The sequence below is a fragment of the Pseudophryne corroboree genome, chromosome 2 (assembly GCF_028390025.1).
Source record: "Pseudophryne corroboree isolate aPseCor3 chromosome 2, aPseCor3.hap2, whole genome shotgun sequence".
Lineage (NCBI taxonomy): Eukaryota > Metazoa > Chordata > Amphibia > Anura > Myobatrachidae > Pseudophryne > Pseudophryne corroboree.
This window is the reverse complement of record NC_086445.1, coordinates 217,799,020-217,812,095: the sequence shown is the minus strand read 5'-3', so window position 1 is coordinate 217,812,095 and position 13,076 is coordinate 217,799,020. Positions and strand designations below refer to the sequence as shown.

The 13,076-nt window shown below is 48.1% G+C and overlaps 1 protein-coding gene across 1 annotated transcript in view; it reads right to left on the bottom strand.

Annotated features, from left to right (window-relative positions):
- Nucleotides 1-13,076, bottom strand: part of B4GALNT1 (beta-1,4-N-acetyl-galactosaminyltransferase 1) — a 209,000-nt gene that overhangs the window by 106,199 nt on the left and 89,725 nt on the right. Inside the window, exons 2-3 of the mRNA XM_063952319.1 lie at nt 6,139-6,342; nt 2,432-2,605 (exon numbers count right to left, since the gene is read on the bottom strand). Of these exons, the coding sequence (XP_063808389.1) occupies nt 2,432-2,605; nt 6,139-6,341 (377 nt within the window). The 5' untranslated portion in view covers nt 6,342. The remainder of the gene's footprint in view (nt 1-2,431; nt 2,606-6,138; nt 6,343-13,076) is intronic.

Here is a 13,076-nt window from a genome sequence, read left to right as displayed (position 1 = left end):
CAGCTAAACATGGTAAGACGTATAAAGTACATTAGATATATTAGATATACAGTATTAGAGCACTGAGAAATAACCTTTAGTTTGCAGATTAACAGTTCCCTCCCCCTCCCCCTATTATTTTATCTTTAGGTTACCACCTGGAAAATGTAATGACGTTTTACATGCCGGCCAATGTGTCTGACAGTGGATTGCATCCAATCACATATTACAAGTAGTGTAAATTACTGTAGTAGAATGAAGGTGGAAACGTATGCTGTGAAATCCAGCCATTGGGACTTCGCTCAGGGATATAATGAATACTGATCGGCTCGAGACATACTGCTATCTTTTCAAGCTCAAGAAATAAATGTAGACGTGTTTACAGACAGCAACATAGTCTCATATCTGAAAGCAGCAGAGATAATAATCATAATAATAACAACAATAAGTAAATTATCCTATAAGCTGGGCATATGTATTAAAAATGGCTGAGTTGCCTTAGCATTTAACATCCTTTAGGAACTGACATTGCACACTGTCGCTGTCTAAAGTGGAGCTCGGACATTACAAAAGGCAACAAACCACTCTGGGGACAATTACTGACTTTGCCCCTGGGTATGAATTCACCAACCTCCAGCCTATACTGGGAAATTTTGTTTGTTGCTTTGTTAGATGATACAAGCTAGTCATGCGAACTCTGGCTTTTCCCCATCCCTGGAGTAATGTACTGTAGCGTAGGATACGAAGAGTCACCCTCCTAAACAGGTTTCAGCAGAGTCATTTGATTTATATAAATTAGCTCAGCATTACATGGGCTTTGCTTTACTGTATATTAAAGAGTATGCACATTTTAAAACGGGAGGCAGTCAATTTACCAGTTGTCGGGATACTGGCTGTCAGGAGACTGACACCGGAATCCCGACAATCAGTAAAATACCAGCGGTCAGAATGCCGACCGCTGGCCAAAATCCCCACTTGGGTGGTGGTCCACGCCCTGGGCCGGAAGCGCAGCAAGCCTGCAAAGGGACACACTTCGCTTGCCGCTGGTATTCAGGCTGTTGGGATCCTGGCGTCTGCCTCCTCAGGAATCCCGACAGCCGGGATATCATACCGACCCCTGTAGAAGAAACGTTGCTAGGTAGGCACATCCCCCTGGAATGTAGCCATGTGTCTTGCAGTACCCTGTGCACTGACAGCCAGAATGGCAGAGAGGAGTCAGTGCTTCTGGATCCATCTATCTAACAGTAAAGGGTATATTTACTGAAGTATGGGTTTATAGAAGTGGAGATTTTGCCCATAGCAGCCAATCAAATTCTATGACCGGGATGTAATGAATTTCCGAGTCCAGCAGACGTACGGGATGCTAGCTGAACTCAGGCAACTATGTACTAGGCTAAATCATGCCTTGTACATAAGTGCCCCATTAATAAAACGTCCGAGTTTGGCCAGCATCCCGCACGGCCTCCCAACTCGAACTTCATTACATCCCGCCCAAAGCATTATCTTCTAAACGGTGCTAGATAAATGATAAGTAAAATCTGATTGGATGCTATGGGTAACATCTCCACTTCTATAAACCGCACTTCAGTAAATATACCCCCTAAATCTGTTTGACAGAGCTCCTTAATGGGTCAGCTGTTCCACATTCAGGAGCATTGTCCATTATTTACATGGTAAGCAGTTAGCTTCCCGACGGACGGGATCCCGGCGGTCAATATACCGACACCAGGATCTCTAAGGATGCCACAATCCCAGCGTCTAGATACAGACGCCGCACGGGATACCGGCATCACAATACCATCTGCCGGCATCCTGATTGTCCTGACAGCGAGATGCGCTGGCGACCTGCCGTGGGGGTGGGGGGGAGGTTACCTTTAAGCAGGAGAAGTGGGGTTGTGGTGCAGGGCTGGGAAGGTTAGGGACCGGGGAGGGAGGGTTAGGCACACAGAAGGGGAGGTTAGGGTTAAGCACCAAGCGGGGAGGGTTAGGTTTAGGCAGCAGGGAAGAAAGGGTTAGGGTTAGGCACCAACCGGGAAGGTTAGGGTTAGGCACCATCGGGGAGGGTTAGGCTTAGGCACCCACAACAGATGGTTAGGGTAGGGGGCGGGGGAGGATTAAGGTAGTTTACTGAAGGCTGTCGGAATGCCGCTGTCGGTATACTGACCGCCGGCATCTCGTCCATCGGGAAATCATACTGAACCCATTTACATACAGTGCTGAGCGGAAATGTTGATCTTCTCTCATTCCACTCCTGACTGTCAGCTGACAGGAAGAGGCTGCATGGGACTCCCACATGCCATGTACTGTACATGGGGAGAGGAATGCCTACATATCAGGGGTTGTACAATAGTGGTAACTGCGCAATGTGCAAAAGTATGTTTACTTGCAGTAATAGTAAATTTTAGAAGAATATTATTATTATTATTATTATTATTGATGATGATTATGTTACCTCATCTTGAAATTTTTATATTCCAAGTCTCTCCTCCTAATGGTTTCATCCGTCAGTGATTGGTTGACATCTGCCACAAAGTTTACCGCATAAGGTGTTCCAATGAGTTCCTGTCTGAAGGGAATGTTCAGAGATGGCTCCACTACACATTTGCAGTTGTTCTTTGGCAAGTGTCTATGTAATAATACAAAAACAATACTGGTTACATATTGAGACATTAATTTGGTTCAGATTTGTATCACAATCCCTACAGCAAAATGTGCCAGTTTGTATAGTCTTCCACTGGCTACTTCAATCACAGTTTTTGAGATACTTCTAATATTATTATCGAATACGGTAGTATGAAATATATCATTAGAAAAACATTGTTGTGTTATTTACTGTACATAAAAGCCAAAATAGTCTATTGTCAGCTACACATTCAATTCAACAAATAAATATCAAGTAACATTGATCACCCTTCTATATATCTGGATTCTGTTAGTAATTTTATGATTGACTACAAATTTTCCTGAGCATTAGTAAGAGTCTGAATATACCAACAAGCTGTATGTTGTCATAAACATGCTCAGTTTCTGTCACATAATACACGGTCGAGTCACATTATTACGACCTCCGGTTAACCGCTGTGTGCAGCACGGACAGCAGCTAGAGGGGCTAAACTATCATTTTAGACACACGTCTGGTAGCCCCCAGGTTTAGTCAGACGATGAGCTTCTCTACTGTAGCGTGTCGGTCGGGCCTCACGCATCTTCGTAGCCATTGTTCACCTCCCACATCAATGGCACGTGGTGCTCCGCAGTTTCCACGTCAGTTATTCGCAGTGGCGCCATTTGCTCAGTCACGATACACCTTCACCACAGAAGTACACCAACAGTTCACACACTGCGCTGTTTCAGAAATATAGCCACCCTTGGCCCCGAAGCCAATAATCATCCCTTTCTGCAACTCGGATATCTCGCCCCTTTTACCCATGACAGCAACGACTGATATGTGTGCAGACTGCCTACTGCACACGGTATATACCCACCAAGTCAGCGCACGACACGTGATGTACTTCATGGGCTACACGCTGCCGACATCAAATGTAGGAGGTGGTCATAATAATGTGACTCGACAGTGTACAACTAAAGTTAAGTCTTTCAAGACTTTTAACCATGCCATCTTAATGTATAAGCACAGGGCCCCACACTTCTAGGAGCCTTCCAGCAACAGTGGGCGGTGGTCACACAATCAGAGCAGCCAGGCAGCATTCTCTACCTTCCTCCCAGCCTACAGCCATACAGTGAATTGCTGTCAGCCTGCTGATTGGTGGATGGCCGGAGCTATCCAGAAATCAGAGTTTTGACAGCCATTCACTATATGGAAGAATGAGGAGAGACAGCACAGGACCGCAGGAGGGGCATTTAATTGGTTCCCATGAATGAATGTGTAGGGGCCCCAGAGCATTGCTTTGACAAGGGCCTACAATGCTTTTAAGATGGCCCTGCTGTTAACTGTCTCTGAACAACACTGACTCTAGAGCAACAAGTGGAAATGTCGCCATTGGTGTTACTATAATGGGTGCGGTGCACATGGGTCCCTGGGTTGTGGGGGGCCCACACTGCACCCATGTTTTAATACATACATTTCCAAAGTCCAGCATAGTGCACTGCAACTGTGGAAAAAATTGCATCCAAAATTGCCGCTGTGCATGCGTAATAGTTAAATCAGTCTGGTGACCTACGCCTGCACAGTAGACTCCGTGGAGAGGAGGGGGCCCACCCGGAGTCTGCACACGGGTACCCTCCTCTGTTAAAATGCCCCCTGAATGTTGCCTATACCAATCCATGAGATTTAAGTTGAAATTTTACAGACTGTACAAGATAATGATAACTAGAATCTGATTGGTTGCTATGGGCATCACCTCCACTTGTCCTCTTTAGCAGGTGTCATAGAGCTCTCCCAATGTTACCCTACAGGACATCCTAGTTTTAGGAATCCTGGACCATGATACTGGTATCATTGTAGTTCAAATCTTGTTAACTATAACTACCCTGTCACTTTCCCAAAGACACTTGTGTGTAACAGTCTTCAGTTTGTCTCCACAATAGCAGGGAGACCCTAAGCCAGGCATGTCCAAACTGCGGCCCTCCAGCTGTTGAGAAACTACACATCCCAGCATGCCCTGACACAGCTTTAGCATTCTCTGACAGCAAAACTGTGTCAGGACATCCTGGGATATGTAGTTTCTCAACAGCTGGAGGGCCGCAGTTTAGACATGCCTGCCCTAAGCCATAGGTCTGCAAGCTCGTTCCTCATTACCCCACGCAGTGCATGTTTTGCAGGTAACCCAGCAGATGCACAGATGTATTAATTACTCACAGACACATTTTAAAAGGTCCGCAGGTGAAGTTAATTATTTCATTTGTGATTCTGTGAGGAGACCTGCAAATCATGCACTGTGTGGGGTAATGAGGACCGAGTTTGCAGACCTATGTCCTAAGCTCATATGATATAATGGTCACCCTGTTGTATACCCTGACTTTGTAGACCTGCCCGATGCATCCCCTGCCAGCTGTTCTGCTAGAGATGATGGCTAATGTTACGATTTAGGGGTAAATTTACTAAGACGGGAGTTCTATTTAAAATGGGATGTTGCCCATAACAACCAATCAAATTCCAGGTATTATCTTCTAGAAGGTGATAGATCAGCAGTGGCCAACCCATGGCTCTTGAGCAAAATGCGGCTCTTTCTTTATTCAGATGTGGCTCCTGACACTCAAAGTCACATGACCACAACAGATCTGGAAACTGCTGCATGCCAGCCAGACATGCAGCAACACTACGGGGACGAAGAACTGAGGGAGCCACCGGCAAACAGAGGACATATAAGGGGCTGCTGCAATGACACGAGTTGGGCGGCAGCGTTGGTGACATATGAGGGTGTACTTCAGTGAGACAAGGGGGAGCTGGCTGGAGTGACACAGGAGGGTCTTGGCAGGAGAGACAATGGGGGAGTGACACATTGACACATGGGGGAGCTGGCTGGAGTGACACAGGAGGGTGCTGGCAGGAGTGACACATTGACACATGGGGGAGCTGGCTGGAGTAACATAGGAGGGTGCTGGCAGGAGTAGCACATGGAGGAGCTGGCTTGAGTGACACAGGAGGGTGCTGGCAGGAGTGACACATGGGGGAGCTGGCAGGAGTGACACATGGGGGAGCTGGCTGGAGTGACACAGGAGGGTGCTGGCTGGAGTGACACATGGTGAAGCTAAAGTGTATTATGTGAATTTGGCTTTTTCAATATACTTTATGTGTATCTGGCTTTTTCAATGTATTTTATGTTGGCTCTGGTTTTAAAATGTATTTCATGTGGCTCTGGCTTTTTCAATGTATTTTATAGCATGGGTGTGGCCTAGCAGGTACAATGCCACACCGCATTTTTGCACACGCGCCCTCTGCTCGATGTCGGCTCTTTGACTTACCTAACAAGATTTTTTTGGCTCTTTGTCTCGGACTGGTTGGCCACCCCTGTGCTAGATAAATGAGAAGTAGAATCTGATTGGTTGCTATGGGCCACATCCCATCTTAAATAGAATGCCCATCTTAGTAAATTTACCCCTTAGAGTTTGTTGTGCTGCACATACTGTAACATTTATGACATGTAACATACAATATAAAAAAAAAGCATATGAATATTTAATTAATATATAGGTACATACTCTATAACGTCATTTTTCCATTTCAAGGATATGTGAGCGTATTTATCAAGTGGTTGCAATATTCTAATATCCAGCACATCCTCAGGAGAGTCTCTGCTCCAGACCGCTACCACTTTGTCAGACTTGCGCCACATGTGAAAGCAGATGAAGCTCATTGGCACAAGCACAACCAGCACAAAGCACAGCTTCCTGATGCCACGCATTCTGAAAACAAACACATAAATTCCAGGCTGTTAGTACATAAGAGTAAAGGAGGTAAGCACGCTAGGAACAAACACATTTCAGATAGCAGGGAATGGCTGACTGGCAAACTACTTCTTTATTTTATTTTTTACAATTGATGGCTTGTATTCAGATATTGAAACCAATAACCATTCCACTGACACATACCAACATACCAGGCTACCTTTTCCCAGCATTTTAATGAGCACCCACAGCCATACCTCCCAACTTTACAGTTACCTAAAGAGGGACACACGCGCGGCGAAGCCGTGTGCGCTCCCGAAAAAAGGGGCGTTACCTATGAAAAGGGGCGTGGCTTCACGGGAGGACCCGCAATCGCGTTTTCGTCACTGAGGGGGCATGCCCAGTGCTCTGTGAGCCGCTGGCATGCCCCCTCTCCCTCTGAATCCAGTGAATAGACGCTGTGCGCATGCGCACAGCGTCTATTCACCGCTGCCCTGCTAAGCAGGGCAGCGAGACACAGAGACTTCCAACTGCCCCCACCGCGGGACACTGCGGCCCGCGGATGGGACAGCGGGACAGTCCGCAAAAAACGGGACTGTCCCGCGAAAATCGGGACAGTTGGGAGGTATGGATGTGCTAATTTCATTGGTTTCAGTTCCCTTTCCAGTAATTACAAAGCAGACTACCACATACGGCTTCACACATTGCCAAACGTCTGCAGTTGTGAAAAATGTGTGGGGAGGATGCAGTTACATCTCCTATATAATAGCCAAGATCTGTGACTCTGTGCCTGTGTGTATAATGCTGGGCGGAGTCACAGCGCTGCGCGGAGTCAGAGTCACAGATCTGGGCAGGGCTGCCATCAAGGGGGAGAGTGGAGGGCCCGGGCCTCTCATATTGACCACTGCTGCTGATATTGGCTACTGCCTGTTCTCCCATAGGCAGCACAGTGACACTCCGCAGGGCCGCGGCTAGCACCCGCTCTATCCCCCTCCTCTATCAGGATCACTCTCAATCAGTGGTGTAAGACAAAGCAGGGTGCATGCTCTGGGTGCTGGGACAGAGGGGGCATCAGCAGTCCCGGAGCCAGATTACCCTCTCCCCCTTCACACAGTGCAGCATTATCACCTCCACCTGACAGCAGTAACAGCCCCCCTCCTCCTGTGTACATGCCGGCTCGGTATTCTGAATGCTGTGTGCAGCAAGTAGTGAAGTCTCGGCAGCCCTGGTCCTGCTGCCTGGGTTTACAGCCTGTACAGGAGAACTGCTGCAGCCCGCCCATGGGTGATTTGTGACACACAGGAGACTCCGTGCAGCAGCAGCAGTGACAGATCAGAGTGTAAGTGCTGCTGGGACTGGGAGTAGTTCAGTGGCTGCTGGAATAGGTGACCTCGGGTGATGGGGTTACAAGACAGGAGAGCTGTCAGTGCAATGAGGAGAAATGCATATACCTGTATAATCAGCAGTATTAGAGTTGCAGAATCCTTGTTTGTCTTACACAGTGATTACTATACTATACTGTAGTGTAGCAGCCTCTAATTCCGTCCTTCCCCGTGCACCAGCCCCTCCCCTACCCATGGCACCCCAGCACCCGCCCCTCCCCCACCCGCGGCACCCCAGCACCTGCCCCTTTACCGCACCCGCCCCTCCCCCCACCACCACCCCACCTCCATCCGTGGCACCATCGCACCCGCTCCTCGCCCACCAGCGACCTTGACCCACCTGTAACACCCACGGACCCCCTCCCCCATCCGTGGCACCCCCGCATCCGTCCCTCACCTGGCTGCAGCGTATCCGGACCCCTACCCCACCCGCGGCAACCCTGCACCCGGCACTGCTACATGTGGGCACTGTGTGTATAAGCGGCTTTGCTACCTGTGTCTACTGTGTGTATAAGCGACTCTGCTACCTGTGGGTATTGTGTGTATAAGCGGCTCTGCTACCTGTGGGCACTGTGTGTATAAGCAACTCTGCTACCCGTGGGTATTGTGTGTGTATAAGCAGCTCGGCTACCTGTGGGTATTGTGTGTAGAAGCGGCTCAGCCACCGGTGGGTATTGTGTGTATAAGTGGCTCTGCTACCTGTGGGTATTGTGTGTATAAGCGGCTCTGCTACCTGTGGGTATTGTGTGTATAAGCGGCTCTGCTACCTGTGGCCATTGTGTGTATAAGCGGCTTTGCTACCTGTGGGTATTGTGTATATAAGTGGCTCGGCTACCTGTGGGTATTGTTTGTATAAGAGGCTCTGCTACCTATGGGCACTGTGTGTATAAGCAACTCTGCTACCTGTGGGTATTGTGTGTGTATAAGCGGCTCGGCTACCTGCGGGTATTGTGTGTAGAAGCGGCTCAGCTACCGGTGGGTATTGTGTGTATAAGCGGCTCTGCTACCTGTGGGTATTGTGTGTATAAGCGGCTCTGCTACCTGTGGGTATTGTGTGCATAAGCGGCTTGGCTACCTGTGGGTATTGTGTGTATAAGCGGCTCGGCTACCTGTGGGTATTGTGTGTATAAGGAGCTCTGCTAACTGTGGCCATTGTGTGTATAAGCAGCTCTGCTACCTGTGGGTATTGTGTGTATAAGCGGCTCTGTTACCTGTGGGTATTGTGTGTATAAGCGGCTCTGCTACCTGTGGGTATTGTGTGTATAAGCAGCTCTGCCACCTGTGGGTGTTGTGTGAAGAAGTGGCTCTGCTACCTGTGGCCATTGTGTGTATAAGCGGCTCTGCTACCTGTGGCCATTGTGTGTATAAGCGACTCTGCTACCTGTGGGCACTGTGTGTATAAGCGCCTCTGCTACCTGTGGGCACTGTGTGTATAAGCGTCTCTGGTACCTGTGGGTATTGTATGTATAATTGGCTCTGATATCTGTGGGTACTGTGCGTATAAGCGGCTCTGCTACCTGTGGCCATTGTGTGTATAAGCGGCTCTGTTACCTTTGGCCATTGTGTGTATAAGCGGCTCTGCTACCTGTGGGCACTGTGTGTATAAGCGGCTCTGCTACCTGTGGGCACTGTGTGTATAAGTAACTCTGCTACCTGTGGGTATTGTGTGTGTATAAGCGGCTCGGCTACCTGTGGGAATTGTGTGTAGAAGCAGGTCAGCTACCGGTGGGTATTGTGTGTATAAGCGGCTCTGCTACCTGTGGGTATTGTGTGTATAAGCGGAATTGCTACCTGTGGGTATTGTGTGTGTAAGCGGCTCTGCTACCTGTGGGTATTGTGTGTATAAGCGGCTCTGCTATCTGTGGTATTGTGTATATAAGAAACTCTGCTACCTGTGGCCATTGTGTGTATAAGCGGCTCTGTTACCTTTGGCCATTGTGTGTATAAGCGGCTCTGCTACCTGTGGGCACTGTGTGTATAAGCGGCTCTGCTACCTGTGGGCACTGTGTGTATAAGTAACTCTGCTACCTGTGGGTATTGTGTGTGTATAAGCGGCTCGGCTACCTGTGGGAATTGTGTGTAGAAGCAGGTCAGCTACCGGTGGGTATTGTGTGTATAAGCGGCTCTGCTACCTGTGGGTATTGTGTGTATAAGCGGAATTGCTACCTGTGGGTATTGTGTGTGTAAGCGGCTCTGCTACCTGTGGGTATTGTGTGTATAAGCGGCTCTGCTATCTGTGGTATTGTGTATATAAGAAACTCTGCTACCTGTGGCCATTGTGTGTATAAGCGGCTCTGCTACCTGTGGCCATTGTGTGTATAAGTGGCTCTGCTACCTGTGGGCATTGTATGTATAAGCGGCTCTGCTACCTGTGGGTATTGTGTGTATAAGCGGCTCTGATATCTGTGGGTACTGTGTGAATAAGCGGCTCTGCTACCTGTGGCCATTGTGTGTATACGTGGTTCTGCTACCTGTGGCCATTGTGTGTATAAGCGGCTCTGCTACCTGTGGCCATTGTGTGTATAAGTGGCTCTGCTACCTGTGGGCACTGTGTGTATAAGCGGCTCTGCTACCTGTGGGTATTGTGTGTATAAGTGGCTCTGCTACCTGTGGGCACTGTGTGTATAAGCGGCTCTGCTACCTGTGGGTATTGTGTGTATAAGTGTCTCTTATATCTGTGGGTACTGTGTGTATAAGCGGCTCTGCTACCTGTGGCCATTGTGTGTATAAGTGTCTCTGATATCTGTGGCCATTGTGTGTATTTGTGGCTCTGCTACCTGTGGGCACTGTGTGTATAAGCGGCTCTGCTACCTGTGGGTATTGTGTGTATAAGTGGATCTGCTACCTGTGGGCACTGTGTGCATAAGCGGCTCTGCTACCTGTGGGTATTGTGTGTATAAGTGTCTCTGATATCTGTGGGTACTGTGTGTATAAGCGGCTCTGCTACCTGTGGCCATTGTGTGTATACGTGGTTCTGCTACCTGTGGCCATTGTGTGTATAAGTGGCTCTGCTACCTGTGGCCACTGTGCGTATAAGCGGCTCTGCTACCTGTGGCCATTGTGTGTATAAGCAGCTCTGCTACCTGTGGTCATTATGTGTGTATAGGCGGCATTGCTACCTGTGGGTATTGTGTGTATAAGCGGCTCTGCTACCTGTGGCCATTGTGTGTATAAGTGGCGCTGCTATCTGTGGCCATTGTGTGTATAAGCGGCTCTGCTACCTGTGACCATTGTGTGTATAGGCGGCGCTGCTACCTGTGGCCATTGTGTGTATAAGCGACTCTGCACCCTGTGGGCACTGTGTGTATAAGCGGCTCTGCTACCTGTGAGTATTGTGTATATAAGTGGCTCGGCTACCTGTGGGTAATGGGGGTAATTCCAAGTTGATCGCAGCAGGAAATTTTTTAGCAGTTGGGCAAAACCATGTGCACTGCAGGGGAGGCAGATATAACATGTGCAGAGAGAGTTAGATTTGGGTGGGTTATTTTGTTTCTGTGCAGGGTAAATACTGGCTGCTTTATTTTTACACTGCAATTTAGATTGCAGATTGAACACACCCCACCCAAATATAACTCTCTCTGCACATGTTATATCTGCCTCCCCTGCAGTGCACATGGTTTTGTCCAACTGCTAACCAAATTCCTGCTGCGATCAACTTGGAATTACCCCCATTGTGCATATAAGCGCCGCAGCTACCTGTGGCCATTGTGTGTATAAGCGGCTCTGCTACCTCTGGGTATTCTGTGTATAAGCGGCTCTGCTACCTGTGGCCACAGGACTTTGGTGTCTTATCTACAGTGCATTGCTGCACTTTATCCCGTACTGCACAGGACTTTGGTCTGCTATTAATCTGGTACTTTATGATGCATACCCTAGCAGTATATACTACACTGTTATTCATTGTGCCCTGCGGCCACTCTTCACGCCGTCACAAGGGGCTACGCCCCTTTCACCATCAGACGCCCTTTCATCATGCAATATTTAACCACTAACAAAACTAAGAATGCAGGTAATACTCCATATAATACCAATATTGAACGCAAGAAAGGCGTGGTTAACGGGGCGTAGCCCCTTTCGACGGTGTGAAGCGCACTCGTAGGGTGCGATGAATCACCTAGTTTATGTGTATTAGAAGATGCCTTTATGCATTGACTTGAAATTTCTATTTAATTGTTCTTTATGAAAAGCAGAGGAGATATTGCGGACTTTCAACATCAAACAGTAGTGCACCCCATTCTAGGTAGTATATGAAGATAAAGGCTATTTTATTTGCTAAAAAAATGCAGAAGCAAAAGAACCTACACATAAGGCAATTGCCAGCCACTAACTGGCTTAAACCTAGTAGAACATGTTATGGAGGGAATTCAATTGATCGCTGTAAATTACAGGGGGGGGGTTTCCCAATTTTTTTTTTCAGTCTGTTTTGTTTGGCGGTAAAATGTATGCACTATCGTGTGAAAACGCAGGGATCCTAGAACTTATCCTGGATACCTGTGTTTTCGCGATTGCGCCCATGAAAAAATAAGATTTTAAACCTACCGGTAAATCTTTTTCTCCTACTCCATAGAGGATGCTGGGGACTCCGTAAGGACCATGGGGAATAGACGGGCTCCGCAGGAGACATGGGCACTAAAAAGAACTTTAGATATGGGTGTGCACTGGCTCCTCCCTCTATGCCCCTCCTCCAGACCTCAGTTAGAGAAACTGTGCCCATAGGAGACGGACAGTACAAGGAAAGGATTTTTGTTAATCTAAGGGCAAGATTCATACCAGCCCACACCATCCACACCGTATAACCTGGATATACGAACCAGTCAACAGTATGAAACAAAACAGCATCAGCCCGAGACTGATCAAAACTGTAACATAACCCTTATGTAAGCAATAACTATATACAAGTCTTGCAGAATGTAGTCCGCACTGGGATGGGTGCCCAGCATCCTCTACGGACTAGGAGAAAAAGATTTACCGGTAGGTTTAAAATCTTAATTTTCTCTTACGTCCTAGAGGATGCTGGGGACTCCGTAAGGACCATGGGGATTATACCAAAGCTCCAAAAGGGGCGGGAGAGTGCGGATGACTCTGCAGCACCGATTGAGCAAACAAGAGGTCCTCATCAGCACGGGTATCAAACTTGTAGAACTTTGCAAAGGTGTTTGAACCCGACCAAGTCGCTGCTCGGCAAAGCTGTAATGCCGAGACCCCCGGGCAGCCGCCCAAGAAGAGCCCACCTTCCTAGTGGAATGGGCCTTTACCGAATTTGGTAACGGCAATCCAGCCGTAGAATGAGCCTGCTGAATCGTGTTACAGATCCAGCGAGCAATAGTCTGCTTAGAAGCAGGAGCGCCAACTTTGTTGGCTGCATACAGG